Source organism: Balaenoptera ricei, chromosome 8 (genome assembly GCF_028023285.1).
Source record: "Balaenoptera ricei isolate mBalRic1 chromosome 8, mBalRic1.hap2, whole genome shotgun sequence".
NCBI classification, from domain to species: domain Eukaryota; kingdom Metazoa; phylum Chordata; class Mammalia; order Artiodactyla; family Balaenopteridae; genus Balaenoptera; species Balaenoptera ricei.
The window spans coordinates 87,774,751-87,794,170 of NC_082646.1; the positions used below are offsets into that span (position 1 = coordinate 87,774,751).

Sequence of the window (19,420 nt, forward strand, 5' to 3'; positions counted from 1 at the left end):
TGTATAGTATTTTTTGTCTTAATCTTGTTCACTTTTGTATTCAGGAATATGGTGACCTTACAAATTGAATTAGGAAAGTTTTTATATTTGTTTAAATTTGAAAAAGCTTATTATATATAATTGGGATTTCTAAGAATATATCTGGGACTTTCTACTTTTTTCCTGATAGTTTGATCTATCTGGGTCAATTTAAGAATGGCATATTTTCTAGTAAAATCATCTCTTTCATTTAGATTTTAAAATTTGTTGTTATAAAGTTGTACATACTGTTACCTCATAAGTTTGTAGTCTCCTCTGTTTCTGTAGGTATGTTCTCTTTCTTGTTCCAAGTGATTATTTGAATCTTTTTCCTTATCAATTTTTGGAAGATTTGCCTATTTAATGGTTCTTTTCAAAGAACCAATGTACTTTTGTTTTTGTTTTTGTTTTTTTTGCTCCTATCATTTTTTACTCACTTTTTCTTAATTTCTGCTTTTATCAGTTCTTTTTCCCTATCTTCCCTGGGTTGAATATTCTCTTGCTGGCTAGTTTGTTATTTGTTTGCTGTCTAATGAATGGCATTCAAGTTGTAAGTTTCCTTTTTTTTTCACCACACTCTGGCTCTATCCCTCTGGTTTCAATTTTTAATGCTCCCACTGTCCTTTCTAAATGGTTTGTCATTTCATTTGATTTCCTTTTAACCCAAGAGTTATTAAGAATAGTGGGGTTTTGCCTGTTTCCCAGTAGATTTTTGGTTTTTTTGTTGTTTTTGGTATTCCTTTAGTACTAACTTATGGCCCTGTTGTATTGTGGTCAAAGGTATATGGCTTAAGTAATATCTACATTTTGAAATTTGTGGAAATTGTGTTAGTAGCTTGGTAAATGGTCAATTTTTATAAATATCCCATGAGTACCAAGTGCTAATAGGTTTTATTTGTAATATTGTTCAAGTCCTTTATATCTTTTTATTTTTTGTGTAATGTAATAAATGATATTAGGTTATTTAAGAAAATGTATATGTACATGTTACAAGTAAATGATAGGTCTGGAATTTGCCTTAAACTATCCCAGCAAATATAAAAGAGATGACAGAAAGATAAATTTATCAAAATGTTTGTGCTTGTTACAGTTGGGTTATGGTATGTGAGGGTTTGTATACTCTACTTTTATGTATGTTTTAAATCTTTAATAAAAAGGTTTTTTTAAATCCTCCCTATCCTTATTTGTTTTTAGATTGCTTCATCTGTTGATTCTTGAAAACGGTGTGTTAAAGTATACAACTATGTTTTATTGTTTTTCTAATACTGTGTAGTTGATGTTTTGAACCCATGTAATTGGGTGTTTAAAATTTTACTACAGTTAAATTTCCTTTTAGCATAATAAAATCTCTCTTTTTCACATTTAATTTCTCATTTCGGTTTTTAATATTGCCATACTAATCTTTTTGTTATTGTTAGCATTTTTAGTATATTTTCCATATCTCTTCTTTCACATTTTTTTCTTGTGAGATATAACTCACATATGGAAATATGATACACATAAGGAAAACACACAGAAAATTCCCATAAATTTGTAAATGCAGATATTAGTTAAGATATATTCCCTGACCACAGTGCAGTAATTTCATAAAAGAATAGCAGAAAGGAAAAAAGAGACAAAGAAATAAAAGTAAGTTTTTCTTTCTAAAACTTCTAAATAACTTCTGCTAACTTCTAAATAACTCATGGCTTTAAAAGGAAACCAAAGCTGAAATGACAATTCACTTAGGACAGTGGAGCATTATATTTTGGAACCAAGGGGATGTGCCAGGAATGTGTGGGGCAAAGAAGAAAATTTATGGTGTTAAATGCTACTCATTAGAAAGCAAGAAAGTTCAAAAATAAATTGAGTGTTAAAGTAAATCCAGCTCATAATCTGTAGAACTAACCACTGTCTGAGTTGGCTGGTAATCACTTCCTTGCTTTTCTTTTATAAATTTTACCACCTGTGTATGTATCCCTATACTTTTGTTTGGCTCATTTTAAAACTTCTCATAAAGAGCATCATACAGTATTGATAAGTTTTTCCTTCCGCTAATTTGGAAGCTATTCTTTTTATAAAATATTTCCTTAACTTTTTATTATGGAAATTTCAAACATAAAGTTACAAAGATTGGTATAATTAACCGATTTATGAATCACTCAGTTTCAGTAATCATCAATACATGGTCAGTCTTATTTCATTCTTATCTTTACCTACCCTCTCACCCGCCCTGATGATTTTGATGAAATATTTCTGTTCTTTACCTGGAGATAATAGGGATTACAATATGCATTTTCACTTTTCTCAAAATCTATTAGTATCTTACTCTCCTCCTGAATAACATAAAGACTCTGAGCACTAAAACTCCATTTTACCCCCTCCTAACTTTAATGTTACCATGTATTTTAATATTTGCTTTTTTTTCTTTCTGGCCGTGCCACGTGGCTTGCGGGATCTTAGTTCCCCAACCAGGAATCAAACCCTGTCTCCCGGCAGTAGAGGTACGGAGTCCTAACCACTGGACCACCAGGGAATTCCCCCACGTATTTTAATTCTATTCTGTTTTCTAATACTCAACAAGAAATTGTGTATTAAATAGTCAGTGTTTGCTTAGGTTTATTTATATATTTACCATATTGCCCTCCATTCTTTCTTGCACCTCACATCTCCTTGGGATGACAAGCTTATGACTAAAGCATGTCCCTTACAATTTTCCTTTTCTGAGGGTCTGCTGGTGGCCGTATCTCTGTTTTTGTTCATAGATAGCTATGTGATTTGTTTTGCCATGTAACTTAGAGTGTATTTTCAAAATTCAGTGACATTGCTATAATAAAATCCCTTTTATTCCTTCATTCATCCATTATTTATAAGAACAATGTTTCCCAGTTCCTTTATCAATAAAAATGAAGGACAGAAATAAAATTGGTTGTAAAACCTATCTCCATAAGTAATATTCACCCATGAGTCCATAAACGAGTAAGTTTTAAATGCCACATCCACTCAAAAGAAGCATTCTTTTTACATTTACATTTGTTTTACATTAAATTTGAAAAAATATTAATTTAGATCTACGGTATTATAATGTATTATAAGTATTATCATGTTAGAAGTGTTTAATATATAGAGCCTTCCAGTCACAAGACATAAAAAATTGATTTCCATTTATATACATTTTTGAGGCAGAAAGTATGATGTATAGTTATAGTAGCATAAAAATATATTACATTAGGATAAAATTCTGTAATCTAATCTTGAATGATTAGATTATTTTCTCATTCTTACTGAGATATGATTGACGTACAAGCTGTATAAGTTCAAGATACACAGCAGAGTGACTTGATAATTAGATTATTCATTTGTATTTCCTCAACAGGCCTCTCCCTTTGATTGGGAGGAGTCATATAAATGTATGAGGATAGTTTTAATTTGGGATACAGATCAGGTAGGCTGGCTGGTGACAGCTCCTATACCCTCCCCCCCAGCCCCTCCTCCCCCCTAATTAGCTAGAATACGGGAGAGATGTACTCTAGTTGCCAAGCACTGTAGTTCACTCATTTCCCTTGCCTATCTGCTTTTCCATTTTCTTCTGTGTTTCATAGGTCTGGATTTGTGTTGGGCTCTGCTTTGATTCCCTCTCAACCCCTCCTGTAGGCAGGTAGAGTTCACTTTCTTCAGGGAACAGTTTTTCCATTTTGGCCTGTGATCAAGCCACCCCTGCTGCCTACAGCTCAGCATAAGCAAGGGGATCACTGCCCTTCCTGTTTTATTTACTTATTATTGTATATGTTATTATTTTAGTTCATCAGCACTACTCAAAATTACCGCTGCAGTGCTACATGTTCTTTATATTTGTTTCTCAACCTGGAGCTTCTCTATCAGCTCTAGGCTTCAAAGTCCTTTTATAACAGCTTTGTTAAATAATAATTCACATATCATAACATCCACCCATTTAAAGTGTACAATTCAGTGGTTTTGTGGAGTTGTATAACCGTGACCACAATCTAATTTTAGAATATTTTCATCATCCAAAAAGAAACCTATTATTAGTCAGTCCCCACACCCACGCTCACACCCAATGATAGGCAACCACTAATCTATCTTCTCTATAGATTTGCCCTTTTTTGGACATTTCATGTAAAAGAAATCATATAATATTTGACCTTTTGTGACTAGCTTCTTTCATTTAATGTAATGTTTTCAGTGTTTATTCATGTTGAAGCATATATCAGTACTTCATTCCTTTTTATTCCCTAATAATGTGGATATACCACATTTTGTGTATCCATTCATCAGTTGATGGACATTTGGGTTTTTTCCACTTTTTGGCCATTAGGAATAATGCTGCTGTCAACACTCATACAGGTATTTGTGTGGATTTATTTATTTAGAAAGTGGAATTTAGAAGTGGAATTCCTTGGTCACATGGTAACTTCATGCTTAACATTTTGAGGAATGGCCGAACTGTTTTCCATAGTGGCTGTACCATTTTACATTCTCTGCAGCAAGGTACAGGGGTTCTAGTTTCTCCTCACACCTGCTAGCATGTTATTGCCTGTATTTTTTGTAGCTATCCTAATAGCTGTGAGATTGCAATTATCTACTGAAGTTGCGTTGAGCTAAGGACTTATAGTGTTGAACGGCCTTTCATGTGCTTATTGACAATTTTTATATCTTTGGACAAATAGGTCCCTAACTCACTTTCTTTTTTTAAAAAATAAATTTTATTTATTTATTTATTTAGGCTGTGTTGGGTCTTTGTTGCTGCGCGCGGGCTTTCTCTAGTTGCGGGGAGTGGGAGCTACTCTTCGTTGTGGTGCGCGGGCTTCTCATTGCAGTGGCTTCTCTTGTTGTGGAGCACGGGCTCTAGGCCCACGGGCTTCAGTAGCTGTGGCACGTGGGCTCAGTAGTTTTGGCACACGGGCCCTAGAGCACAGGCTCAGTAGTTGTGGCGCACGGGCTTAGTTGCTCCGCGGCATGTGGGATCTTCCCAGACCAGGGTTCGAACCGTGTCCCCTGCATTGGCAGGTGGGTTCTTAACCACTGCGCCACCAGGGAAGCCCTCGCTCACTTTCTAAATTGGGTTATTTGTCTTTTTTATCATTGAGTTGTAAGAGTTCTTTATATATCCTGGATACAAATCTCTGGCAAGTACATGATTTGTAAGCAGTGTTTCCCATTCTGTAGGTTATCTTTCCACTTTTGTGATGGCATCTAATTGCAGCACAAGTTTTTTTTTAATATATAAATTTATTTATTTATTTATTTTTGGCTGTGTTGGGTCTCGTTGCTGCACGCAGGCTTTCTCTAGCTGTGGCGAACGGGGGCTACTCTTCGTCATGGTGTGCGGGCTTCTCATTGCGGTGGCTTCTCTTGTTGCAGAGCACAGGCTCTACTCGCCCGGGCTTCAGTAGTTGTGGCACGCAGGCTCAGTAGTTGTGGCTCGCGGGCTCTAGAGCGCAGGCTAAGTAGTTGTGGCACACGGGCTTAGTTCCTCTGCAGCATGTGGGATCTTCCCAGACCAGGGCTCGAACCCGTGTCCCCTGCATTGGCAGGCAGATTCTTAACCACTGTGCCACCAGGGAAGCCCGCAGCACAAGTTTTAAATTTTGATGAAGTCCAGCTTATTTTTTTCTTTTGTTACTTTGTAGGGTCATGAAAATTTACACCTATTTTTCTTTTAAGAGTTTCATGATTTTAACTTCCACATTTATGTCTATGATCCACTTTCAGTTAATTTTTGTATATGGTGTGAGGTAGACATCCAACTTGATTCTTCATTCCTATCCAGTTGTCCCAGCACCATTTGTTAAAAAGCGTTTTCATTCTTCCCCCATTGAATGGTTTTGGTACCCTTGTTGAAAATCATTTGACCATAAATACAGAGTTTATTTCTGGACTTTAATTCTACTCTTGATCTATATGTCTATCCTTATGCCACTATCACACTGTCTTAATTACTAAAGCTTTGTGGTAAAGTTTTGAAATTTCTGAAATGTGAGTCTTCCAACTTTATTCTTTGTTTGCAGGATTTTTTTTTTTGGCTATTCTGGCTCTCTTGCATTTCCATATGAATTTTAGGAATAGTTTGTTAGCTTCTGCCAAAAATGCAGCTAGGATTTTTATAGGGATTATGCGGATTCTTTTTTTTTTTTTTTTTTTTTTTTTGGCTGCACCATACAGCATATAGAATCTTAGTTCCCTGGCCAGGGATCAAACCCACACCCCCTACAGTGCGGGTGGAAGCATGGAGTCTTAACCACTGGACCGACAGGGAAGTCCTTGATTCTTTTAATCAATTTGGGAGTATTGCCATCTTTACAACGTTGAGATTTCCTATCCATGAGCACAGGATGTTCTTCCACTTATTTAGACCTTTAATTCTTTCAACAATGTTTATAGGTCTCAGAATGTAAACTTTGTACTTCTTTCGTTAAATTTATTCCTAAATAGTTTCTTCTTTTTCATGATATTATAAATGGAATTTTGTTCTAAATTCGTTTTTGGATGGCTCATTGCAAGCATTTCGAAATACAGTTGATTTTTATATATTTATCTTATGCCCTGCAAACTTGCTAAATGTATTTATTCTAATAGTTTTTTAGTGGATTCCTTAGGACTTTCTGTATACAAGATCATTTCATCTGCAAATACAGTTTTATTTCTTCAGACATCCTTCTTAGGGGGAAGCATCTCATTTTTTACCATTAGGTATGATGTTAGCTGTGGGTTTTTTGTAGATGGCCTTTATCAGGTTGAAGAAGTTCCCTTCTATTTTTAGGTTCTTGAGTGTTTTTATCATGAAAGTGTTTAAATTCATGATACTGAATTTTGCCAAATGCTTTTTCTGTACCTATTCTGATGATCCTGTGGTTTTGTCCTTTATTATATTAATATGGTGATTGATTGATTTTCAGCTGTTAAAACCAAGCATGCATTCCTAGGATAAAAGCCACTTGGTTATGATGTATAATTCTTTTATATATTGGTATATTTGCTCATATTTTGCTGAAGGTTTTTGTGTTTGTATTCATAAGGGATACTGGTCTGTAGTTTTTTCATGATATTTTTGTCTGGAATAATACTGGCCTTGAATGAGTTGGGAAGTGTTTCCTCTTATTTTTTAGAGTTTATAATGGATTGGTATTAATTCTTACTTAACTGTTGATAGAACCCACCTGTGTACCCATTTGGGTCTGTGCTTATCTTTGTGGGATGTTCTTAATTTCTTTTATTCCCTTGTTATTGGTCTATTCAGATGTTCTCTTTCTCCTTGAGTTCTTTTGGTAGTTTGTGTCTTTCTAGGAATTTGTCCATTTCATCTAAGTTATTTGTTAGCATACAGTTTTTCATAACATTACTTTATAATCCTTTTTATTTCGGTAGCTTCTACTGCTATTTCAAAGTATTTGGGGGGGGTGCTGTTTTTGTTTTCCACGTCCAGTCAGCTTTTCTTCTTCTAGGAATTCACAGTTTCAGTTGGCTGACCCTTCCTTGTCTTGCATCACTTTTTTGTCTCTATTCTTTTAAAAATATTTTTGTGCTAAATACTTAAGTGGAAGTAGGGGTAAGTTTAGGTCGATGGAGGTTCTCTGTCTAATTGTCATCCAGATGTAATTCTCATCACTTCGGTTCTTGGAAGTTAACAACCATTCTTTAATTTCATTGTTTCAAACAATTTGATGGCAAAAATAATAAGCTCTTTCTTTGTAAACTGTTCAGATTTTACTCAAAGCAAGTAAATGTTTAATAATTTGTATTACTAATTTGCATTTGCTTCATCTAGTTTCAGAAGCCCTACAGGTGGCAACTACTAGTCCAACTGCCAATACCACTGGTACTGCTACTACTTCCTCCACCACTGTGGGTGCAGTTAAGCAAGAACCTCTCTACTCTACTTCATCTGCAGTAAATATCCTGGAAAATATAAACTCTGCAGAACCCCCAAAGTCCATCGAACTTGATGGTCTTCCTTCAGACCAGTTTGCAAAAGGACAGGACACTGTTGCCATAGAAGGTTTTACAGATGAGGAGAACACAGAAAGTGGAGGAGAAGGCCAATACAGAGAGCGTGATGAATTTGTGGTAAAGATAGAAGACATAGAGACTTTTAAGGTGATGTGAATGTTCACAGGTATAAAGGTCATAGCTTAATGGGCGTGCCCTATGGTAGCCTTCATGATGACTTTTAGTACCATGCATCTAGCTTGAATTGTGAAAAGTTATATTTTTGTAATTATTCTGTTGTCATAATTGTTAAATAATGAAATCAAACTAGAGCTGTCAGGTATTTTGAAAAGGAAAATAGCTTAAAATAATTTTAACTCATCTCTGAGTTTTGTGTATTTCTGACTGGTCAGTATATTGCATTTAGCTACTAGTAATTAGAGCAGTTTTGAAATGTTAATTTTTTTCAAAGCTTCCAAGTCATTTGTATTATTAGAAGTTTGGAGAAAATGGTTATTTATCTAATTTAAAAGTTTAAAGAAAATAACAGGAATACAATGTAAAAGTAGAATTAGACTTTTTTCACAATTTCAAATTGCAGAATGTTACAATTTCATATAAGAAATTTTTAGCAGTGTTTAAGAAAACTTATTTTTGGGTTTTTGTTTGCTTGCTTTTGATTTTATTTTTTAATTGGGGTGGAGAGAAATGGTATTAAAAATACAATGAAGAACATAATATTTAAATTATCCATATTCCTTCCATTCACAATTAACTGTTGTTAATATTTTAGCATATCTGTTTCTGGTCTTTTTGAATATGTACATACTGTTATAAAATTGCATAAGTAATGTATGACAATATCATTAGTGGAAAACTTTCCAATAGCTATACAAAAGGGTAATGGGTTACTTTGCATGTTTGTGCTCCCTGTTTCTGGAAGAATTTAAGCAGAGATTGAATAGCCGACTTAAAAGAATTACTGCAAAAGTTTAGCTAGGTAAAAGATAAAAGGTTGAGCTAGGTAGGTCTTTAAGATTCCTTTCAGCTCTGAGATTCTATAAATCTAGAATATGTTGCTAGTTTCTATAAATGTTGTTAATACTTCTTATTACAGGAGGCTTTAAAAGCAGGAAAAGAACCCCCAGCTATTTGGAAAGTACAAAAAGCTTTATTACAGAAGTTTGTTCCTGAAATTCGAGATGGGCAAAGAGAATTTGCTGCTACAAATAGTGTAAGTAAAATGCTTGTTTACATTAACCTTCCTATTTTTTGACAGTGATCCTGGGTAAAATACAGAATGATGTAAATTTAAATGTATTGTTTAATGTATGTATATTGAGCATTTCTGAGATAAAATATTAAAATTGAACTACAGAGTATATGATACTGATTTTAAAATAAAATTAATGTCTAAATACCAGCTACTTAAAGTGCTTAACTTTTTATTTTTTAAATAAAGGAAAGGAATTAGTGTTAGTCTGTGAAGAATTCAGATGGACTCAGAGACTCTTATATTGATTATTCTGCCAGTCAAATATCCTGATTTACCAAGAAGACTTACAGAATTATTTTCTACCTAAGTAATTGTTTAATAGCACTGAGTAAGTGAGCATCTGATGATTAGCCAAATAAGATTGCAGCTATATATGGGCTTGCAGTTAAGAGTGAGGCTGGAATCATTTTTATTGAGGGTACAATTAGCCTGACCAGAGCTGCATGTTGAAAACCTTGAAGGATGGCTCTATGATAGTCTATCAAGACAACAAAGTAATATTTTGTGTACAGAATGTACAATTATGTAATTCAAAGTGTTTCTTTCCTTAGTACCTTGGATATTTTGGAGATGCAAAGAGTAAATACAAAAGGATATATGTGAAGTTCATTGAAAACACTAACAAAAAGGAGTATGTCAGAGTGTGTTCCAAAAAGCCAAGAAATAAGCCTTCACAAACTATCAGGTATTGTAGTAATTATTGGAAGGCTTATTATTGGCAATGTCTTGTACAAAGAATTACATCAATTAAAGAGGCTGATTTTTTTTTTTTTTTTTGCCATTATGTACAAGTCTGAAAATTCAGTGCCTGATGTAATAAGTGATTCTTTTTGAAGTAATGAGATGGGAACTGTAAAGCCCATCGCTATCATGGTGGGATGGGTACCCTTTTCTTCCCTGAGTCCTTTTGGTGTCACCCTAGTATAGTGAAAAAAATTGGATTTACCGTCTAAAGGTTTGAATCCATCTTTTTGTGACCTAGATTAAGATAACCTTTCTAGGGACTTCCTTGGTGGGCCAGTGGTTAAGACTCCATGCTTCAAAAAAAAAAAGACTCCATGCTTCCACGGCACAGGGCCTGGGTTCGATCCCTGGTCGGGGAACTAAGATCCCACATGCGGTGTGGCCAAAAAAAAGGAAGAAAGAAAAAAAAGATAACCTTTCTAAGCCCTCTTTTTTATCCATAAATAAAGTGAAAATAATAATGGAATGTCAAATTTAAAATGAAAAAAATTGAGCCTGTACATTACAAGTACAGTAGAATTGTCATCATGTATTAATGTGACTCTGGGTTGTCTAGAGCGTGAATTTGGAAAACAGATGACCTAGCCATATTCCCTTTGATCTGTATGGGAAAAGGGAGTGTGAACCTTGATATTCTCAATCTAGTGCTAGGAAGATCTAGTTTAATGAAGATTCCAACTTATTGGACACAGCCCACCTTATTTTTATGATGCAATTTTATCCACTCCCTCAAATCTCCAGAACCTAGTATATAGCAAATCTTATTGAGGGGCTCTAGAACAGGTGCAGTTGGGATTCCACATCAAGACCTGGCACCACCAGAGCCTGCGAGAGTTTCTGACGTGACTATAAGTCCATTGCTCATCTGCCGTGTACAGCCTCATAGTCAGGAAAATGAATTTACAAAGGGAAAGGAAGAGTGGAGGGAGAGAGAGAAATAGGGATGGAATTAATATAGTCCCTTATTAAATGAATATTGAATGTCAGTGGTTAAAGAGTATATTTCAAAAGACTTTTGGAGGAACCACCATTGGAGATGTGTAGGACTTAGACTTTATTTCGGAGATACTGGTGAGGTAAATAAACTTTTCTTCACCAGTGTTTCTCGGGTTTTTGTCTAATTTATTTTATTTTATTTATTTTTGGCCGCATCACACGGCATGTGGGATCTTAGTTCTCTGACCAGGGATCGAACCCGCACCCACCCCCCTACAGTGGAAGCGCAGAGTCTTAACCACTGGACTGCCGGGGAAATCCCTTGTCTAATTTATTTTAATTTGACAAGGTTTCAGTGCGTTAATGAAGTCTGTTTGTAACATTGCAGAACTGTTCAGGCTAAGCCAAGTAGTAGCAGTAAAACTTCTGATCCTCCAACACCAAAAACTACAACGACAAAAGCCCCTTCCATGAAACCCAAAGTTAAACAGCTAAAAGTAAAGGCTGAGCCACCACCAAAGAAAAGGAAGAAATGGAAAGAAGAATTTTCATCATCCCAATCTGACTCATCTCCCGAGATCCACTCTAGTAGTAGTGATGATGAGGGTGAGTTCTCCATGAAATGAAAACCTTGATAACTTTAGATTATGTACATTAATGGGGAGGAGCAGTGATGCTGACAATTCAAAATGTATTTAATTTTCCTTAATTAGGGAATTTAGCTACCTAATTAAGTTCTGCTTAGGCATATATTTGCCCATGACTAAGCTAGATAACTGTGCCTTAGTTTCTCTTTTATAAAGTGAAAAGGTTGAAATAGATGGCAGTTATCATACTTTTTGACCTTAGAACCCTTCTACGCTGTTAAAAACTGTTGAAGACACCAAAGAGCATTTATGTAGGCTATATATATTGAAATTTACTTCATTAGAACTTAAAGCTGAGATAGCTGTAAAACACAGCATATACCAGGAAACATTCCATCAGCCATCAAACTTGTGTAATATATGCAAGAAATTTCTAGCAGTTCAGTAGTCTAGAGCAGAAGTAGGCAAACTACTGCTAGTGGGCCAAATCTGATCTGCAGCCTATTCTTGTAAATAAAGTTTTATTGGAACACTGGGATTCATTTACATATTTTCATACAGTTACTTTCCCATTACAGTGACAGATTTGAGTATTTACTACAGAGAGTATATGACCATTAAAGCCCCAAATATTTACCATCTGGCCCTTTACAGAAAAAGTTTGCTGACCCTTCTTCTTCTAGAGCATACATTTGAAGGTAGTCAGGAAAAGACGAAACGATGATGGAAGGCTGCATATGCCATGCTAAAGCTAAAAAGCTTGGGATCCTGCAAGCAAAGGGGAGTCCTTGGAGGGATTTAAGTAAGGGAGCAACATGGTAAAATCTGAATTTGAATTACGTGACATCACAGTTCAGGTATAAATTGAAAGTCTGAACCTAAGTTTCGGCAGCAGGGATGGAGGAGAGAGTACATACACATTTGAGAAATTCAGGATGTAATCTTGGCAGAACTTGAATGATGAATCGGGTGTTGGGGGGCACTGTTGAGGTTGATGTCCAGGATGGTTTCTGACATTGTAAGTATCACTGCTTGGGAGCTGATCTTAGAGATTACTTGGATAGAAACAGAATCATAATAAAAACTCTTCAGTACAGAAGTTTACTTTAAATGTATTGTTTTTAAAAGCTACTTGTGAACTGTTGTTTAGAAGTAGGCACGTCGGAATTTATAAAGAAATTTAGTGCTTTGAGTATGTGTGGAAGGCATTATACGTAATTTCGCAGTTAGCATTTCTGCCTACTGTTTAGAGAAGTTTGGGTTCTGAATTTGCACTCAGTTATTTATACAGCTTCCTCAAATGACAATCAAGGTGAAAATTTTCTTTCATTGGTAACTTGAGTTACCACTAGGTGTCACTAACAGGCAAGCATTTTTAGTACTTCTTAAAAAGAAGGCAAATATTGATAATAAACATAGATTTATAGGCTGGTGATTTTCAAGCTATTTGTTTCAAGACTTCTTTATAATCTTCAAATTTACTGAGGATTCCAAAACACTTTTTCTGTGTGTGTGTGGCCTGTATCTATGTATATCACCAAGTATCAGTTAAAACAGACAATTTTAAGATATTTTAAATAAACCCATTCACATAAGTTTTTTTAAACAATTGTATTTAGTTAGAAGAATAGCATTTTCATATTTCCTTCTGTATTCAGTTTGTTATTATATATTATTTTGGTTAAAGTATATGAAGAATACCCAGCCTCACATTAGCTATGTAGTTGGGAAAGAGAGGAGTATTTTGATTACCTTTTCAGATAATTATGGATTTTTTTTTTTGATACTCAAAGGATTTTATTTGATCAACTTGACAAGTGGTAGCTTCTTCAACTTTTCATGCTTGTTACATGAAAATCTATTGGTTTGTTTTACCCTTTGAGGTATCTTTCATCCATGAATGATTTTATAACATTTTTTGGTCATGTGAAAATACCTGTTAGCTCATTGATGTACATAGTCTATTTCATTTTCTTCCCACATTTTAAAATGTGGTAAAATATATATAACATAAAACTTGCCACTTTTAACCATTTTTAAGTGTACGATTCAGCAGCATTAATTATATTCACACTGTTGTGCAACTGTCACAGCTATTTCCAAAACTTCCTAATCACCCCAAACAGAAACTTTGTAACCATTAGGCAATAACTCCTCATTCTCCCTTTCCCCCAGCTGCTGGGAATCTCTAATCTATTTTCTGTCTCCATGAATTTGCCTACTCTACATATCTCATGTAAGCGTGGCTTATTTCACTTAGCATAATGTTTTTAAGGTTCATCCATGTTACATAGCACATATTAGAACTTACTAGTTTTTATGACTGAACACAATTCCATTGTAAGTTTATCCATTGTATGTTCTTGTTTATCTTTTTATCTATTGATGGACACTTGGGTTGCTTCCACATTTTGGCTGTTGTAAATAATGCTGCAGTGAACACTGGCATATAAATATCTGTTTGTGTCCTTGTTTTCAATTATTTATATACCTAAGAGTGGAATTGCTGAGTCATATAATTATATGTTTAGCTTTTTGAGGAACTGCCAAACTTTTTCCACAGTGGTTGCACCATTTTACATTCCCACTAGCAATGCATAGGGTTCCAATTTCTTCACATCCTCACCAACACTTGTTATATTTTGTTTTTTGATTATAGCTATTCTAGTAGGTGTGATGTGGTATCTCATTGTGGTTTTGATTTGTATTTCCCTAATGACTAATGATCTTGAACATCTTTTCAGTTGCTTACTAGCTATTTGCTTATCTTCTTTGGAGAAATGTCTATTCAAATCCTTTGCCCAGTTCATGTCTCCTTTTGTTCTTGAGTTGTAGGAGTTCTTTATATATTATAGATATTAAACCCTTATTAGGCATATGATTTGAAAACATTTTCTCCCATTTTGTAGATATTTCAGTTTTGTTTTTTTTTTTTTCTTAGTATATGTGCTGCTGAAGTGAGCACAGTATTTCACTTTCTTGATAATGTCCTTTGGTGCACAGAAGTCTGAAATTCTGATGAAGCCAAATTTGTCTATTTTTTTTTCATTGCTCACGTTTTTGGTGTCATATTTAGAATCCATTGCAAATCCAAGGTCATGAAGATTTATCCTTGTATTTTCTTCTAAGAGTCTTATGGTTTTAGTTCTTACATTTACATCATACATTTTTGCAGTATCAAAGAAATAACATTTTTAATATCAACACTGATTTCATCAATGAAGTCTTTAAGTATTGGAATGTTGTCAGGCTCACAGTGGTGGAAACAAGTTTTCCGGAATTCTAATTTTCACTTGAAACCTCAAATTTTATAATTGGCAACAAATACTGTCAGTTGTTTTCCTTGCAGTGACAGGTTCACTTCGTTAAGAAAATGTCTGCCAAATACCCAAGTCTGAATAGGCATAGTGTATCTGTCAGTCATTTTTTTCAAATAAAATTCATATCCCAATGGGGGAAAAGGTGGCTGGTTCATCTTGTAATTCAAACAATTACATGGATGCTTTTCCTGGAGAAAACTGTCATACTTCATAGCAGAAATGCTTTATATGGGGCTTCCCTGGTGGCACAGTGGTTGAGAATCTGCCTGCCAATGCAGGGGACATGGGTTCAAGCCCTGGTCTGGGAAGATCCCACATGCCACGGAGCAACTGGGCCCGTGAGCCACAATTACTGAACCTGCGCGTCTGGAGCCTGTGCTCCGCAGCGGGAGAGGCCGCGATAGTAAGAGGCCCGCGCACCGCGATGAAGAGTGGCCCCCGCTCGCCGCAACTAGAGAAAGCCCTCGCACAGAAACAAAGACCCAACACAGAAATAAATAAATAAATAAATAAATAAATATAAATAAATAAATAAATAAATCTTTATATGTACCTCTTATTTCATCCCACAGAATTTTAAGACATTTACTCAAGAGTAGAGATTTAATACAATTAATAATTATTATTGCTTCATCTAGGATTATTCTTAAGGGAAACTGGTTTTTTTTCCTTCAAATTCATGGCAGTTAGATGATAGTCATGGCAAAGTATATGGCTACTAGTACAGTTTGGTGTCACTGCCTCACTTCAGGCTAGGTAAGGCCCCAGCAGTTTTACCCAACATTACTTTTACAAATGTCAACAGAGTGAAAAAGGTATATAACATCTTAATATTATTAGGAAAACAATTTGACATCAGAGACCCCTGAAATGGTTATGGGGGGAGACGCCGAGGGGTCCGTGGACCAAAGTCTAAGAACCCCTGTTAAAGGCCGTGATAATAGTTCTATACTTGAATGAAAAGAGTCAAAATTCAGACACACCTCTAATCTTGCAGTTCTTGCCATTGAATTTGAGTGAAATTTTCTTTATGCACAGGCTATGTTTACATTAAAATTTTTTTTTTAATATGTGTTGACTCTAGACCAGAATTTTACAGTAATTTAAGTGTAGAAGTAAAAAGAAGAGATATGTATATATTAACTCATACATTAGGTGTTTTATGGTTTCTTTACTAATTAAATACTGTAGAGAAACTATCAGTTTTGAAGTAGCACGACCTGGCAGCAGATGTCTGGTAGGGCCAGGGGAGGAGAAACAGGTTCCTGTGGGGCAGATGTTTCCAAATGCTGGGCTGGTGTTGGGCTTCAGAGGCACCTGGGAACTTTTAAAAAAGTATAACATTTAAGCTTCATCACCACTACCACTATTACCACCCCAGATTCTGTTATTTAATAAGTCCAGCAATCTGGTTTTTTTGTTTTGTTTTAAAAGCTCTCCAGTGATTGTGATGTGCAAAACCACCTTTGAGAATCTCTTACCCAGGGTGTTTTTAAAGGCAGAGTGGGAGAACCTTGAATTTGAAGAAATTTTATTTACAGCCTTTTATCTGCTTATAGGCACTTGCTATAGAGCAGAGTGTTTTTAAAGTCGTCAGGAAGGAGTATTTAATATTTCATCTTTTCTCCCTCCCAGAATTTAATCCTCCAGCTCCCTTTGTCACTCGTTTTTTGAACACAAGAGCAATGAAGGAAACCTTTAAGAGTTACATGGAATTGCTTGTTAGCATTGCTTTGGATCCTGACACAATGCAAGCCTTAGAGAAGAGCAACGGTACAGTCTGCTAAGTAGTAGTTTCTTGGTAGTACTTTCTGGATCTTTTTTATTCTTCTCTGTTAGTTACATGTTTAATATGTGGTTTTTGTATATGTTGTCAGTTAACAAACTGTTGATATATTGATTTTATAAAATGGGGTCATAGCTTTTCATGAATTGTTTGAATATATGAACAATTTTATATTGAATATATTTTTATTGATTTCTACTCATGAGAATATTATGTAACTACCCACTAGTTTCTTTCAATTCTAGAATCTTTATCATCCTCATAACATTTCACCAATTGTCTGAGTTGCGTGGAAGGTCCAGATGTCAATATATTCTGTTTTCTAATAATTAGAAAGATGAACCAGATAATAATGGTGTAAAGATTAAAATTGTATATTCGTGTCCAGTAAAAGATACATCACCGAGTAATTATTTTCTATTCAATTAGTAGTAAAACAATAAATGCCATGGGTTATATTTATTAATATTATTCCTTTTTTACTCTTCCTTTAGTAACTTCTTCTTATGGTAGAGTAGGGATGAAATTGACATATGAAATAAACTGGTAATTTATATATCTAATGTTGCTCACTAACATTTACCCTTCAGCTACTATAGCATTCACCAGGGACAACTAGAAGAGAGAATAATAGGATTAACGAGTCAGTTTCCATTATCCTTCTATCAAAATGAGTTGAACAAGTGTAAGATCAAAAAGATAGTAACAATGAATAATCAGTAACAATATACTTCAACAGCAATGCCTAATAATGTATATTGTTTTATTATTTCCACATACTTTGACATACATTATTCTATATTAATCCCAGAACAACTTAGACAGCCATTTTTTGGGTGAAGACAGTGACGCTCAAAAAGGTTAAGTGACTTGCTTAAGAGCCCACAACTTGCAAGTAGCAGAGAAAGGATTAAATCCAAGGTCTTCTAATTTCTAGTCTTGCTTTTTTGACTATATAATCAGAGGCAGTAATTCATACATCAACCATTGTAGAGCTGGAAGAGACATTAGAGAAGATATTAAATGTGTTTCCTAAAGTTACAGAACAAGTTAGTGGTAGAAGAGCCACAATCAAAACGCAAAATTAATTCCCTAGGTCAGCATTTTTGCCAGTAAACGTTTTCTCTCTCAATCAAAACTCCTTGCATCATAAAATACGCGTTTCTTAGTAGTGATCATTTCTGGGTGGTTGTATTTTAAATGATTCTTTTTCTATTGCTTATCATTTTTTAAAAAATTTTTCTCCATTTAAAATGAGGGATGAAAAATTTAATGGTTATATTTAAAAATAATCTACAAATGTTTAAAACTTATTTGTGTGAAATGTAAATTTTTATAATATTTGAATAGATTTAATCACTGCTAGAAAGATTAAAAAGAAAGCTATCAGGTGTGTTGTGGTGACCTTAGAAAGCATTCCTTACTGAGGACTTTTTCTTCAATTTGAGCAAAGTGTTCTTAGGTCTCTGTGCTTGTGTTTATTCTCCAAATATAAAGAGTCATTTTGTTTAGCTATGAAATTAGTAACCAGATTCTGAGGGTTATATATACATTTTCAGAAAGGTCATTAAAGCTAATTAGTATTATAAAATGTTGTTATGCTGATAAATTAAGAAATAGTTTAGTAACCTAAAATATTTAATACAGCACTAAAAGTAATTAACTTATACTCTGAAAGTGTTTCTCTTAAAAGAGCTTAAAGTTTCAGAAGGGTAAAAAAGAAATCATAATCTTTGGGTAAGAAACCTTCATCATACTTTTACTCTCCCCTTTTCTCAAATAACTATTTTGACTCTTCCCTTGTGTATTTGAAACTAGATTTTGACTATTTTTCTTGCCCTACTTTTTCTTTGCCCCAAACTATAGTGAATTAAGAATATCATACTCAGTATTTTATTAAAAATTTTAATGTTAAATTTATGTTTTGGAATACTGTTATCGTTCACATGGTAAATGAGGTCTGAAGAGATTAGGCAGTTTGCCCACTGGTTGATCAATTCTGGTGGCATAGATGGGGTTAAAACCCAGGACTTTTGATTCTGTCATCACACTATGCTGCTTCTTTCTCACTTAGCTATTTGTAAACCTATTTTTTCAAGGTAACTTTTGTTCAAAAAGCCTCATGCGCAATATTTTAAAATCAATACTTTACATAATCAGTGAATTTAATGTCAATCTATTAATGTTTTAAGAAAAGCTGTATTTCTAACAAGTTTTTTTGTTGATAGTTTATCCTGTCACAATAAATTTTTATCTTGTTTTAGATGAGCTACTTTTGCCTCATATGAAAAAAATAGATAGCATGCTGAATGATAACCGAAAGAGACTCCTTTTGAATCTTCATTTGGATCAGTCATTCAAGGTATTTCCGTCAGGTGGTTTATTAGCAAACTCAGTGGCAATCATAGTCTTAGATATAATAGGAAAGAAAACTTTTGGAAGTCATTCTCAGTTTTATAAGATTTTTCCACCCAACAAAAATTTGATTTTTATTCATTATGAGTCTTGTCTGAGCTTGTCTTTTTATTTTATTAAGTATATTCTTAGTGTTAATCATTTGCTTTTCTCTGCTTAAATTCATTTTTCAGGTTTTTATATTCATCTAGTATTCCTTATATATAATAATTTCCAAATGTTTTCAAAAATACTTCCTTTAAACTACTGTATTCCAATCTTGTTTTTCCTTTTAAACCTCTTTAAAAATTTCACATTTCATATATACTTAAAATTGGCCTTAGCACAGTTATCAAAATTCCCTTTACTTGCCTGCATTACTCAGTATCTGAGGAAAAATTGATCCTCACCTAATGGTAGGAGGTATATACGT

The 19,420-nt window shown here is 34.4% G+C and overlaps 1 protein-coding gene across 5 annotated transcripts in view; it reads left to right on the forward strand.

Moving 5' to 3' along the window:
* Positions 1–19,420, forward strand: part of QSER1 (glutamine and serine rich 1) — an 85,035-nt gene that overhangs the window by 56,827 nt on the left and 8,788 nt on the right. For all 5 annotated transcript variants that reach the window (XM_059931345.1, XM_059931341.1, XM_059931342.1 and 2 more), the window contains 6 exons: positions 7,784–8,112; positions 9,062–9,178; positions 9,772–9,905; positions 11,289–11,506; positions 16,443–16,580; positions 18,858–18,955. In XM_059931345.1, the coding sequence (XP_059787328.1) occupies positions 7,784–8,112; positions 9,062–9,178; positions 9,772–9,905; positions 11,289–11,506; positions 16,443–16,580; positions 18,858–18,955 (1,034 nt within the window). The remainder of the gene's footprint in view (positions 1–7,783; positions 8,113–9,061; positions 9,179–9,771; positions 9,906–11,288; positions 11,507–16,442; positions 16,581–18,857; positions 18,956–19,420) is intronic.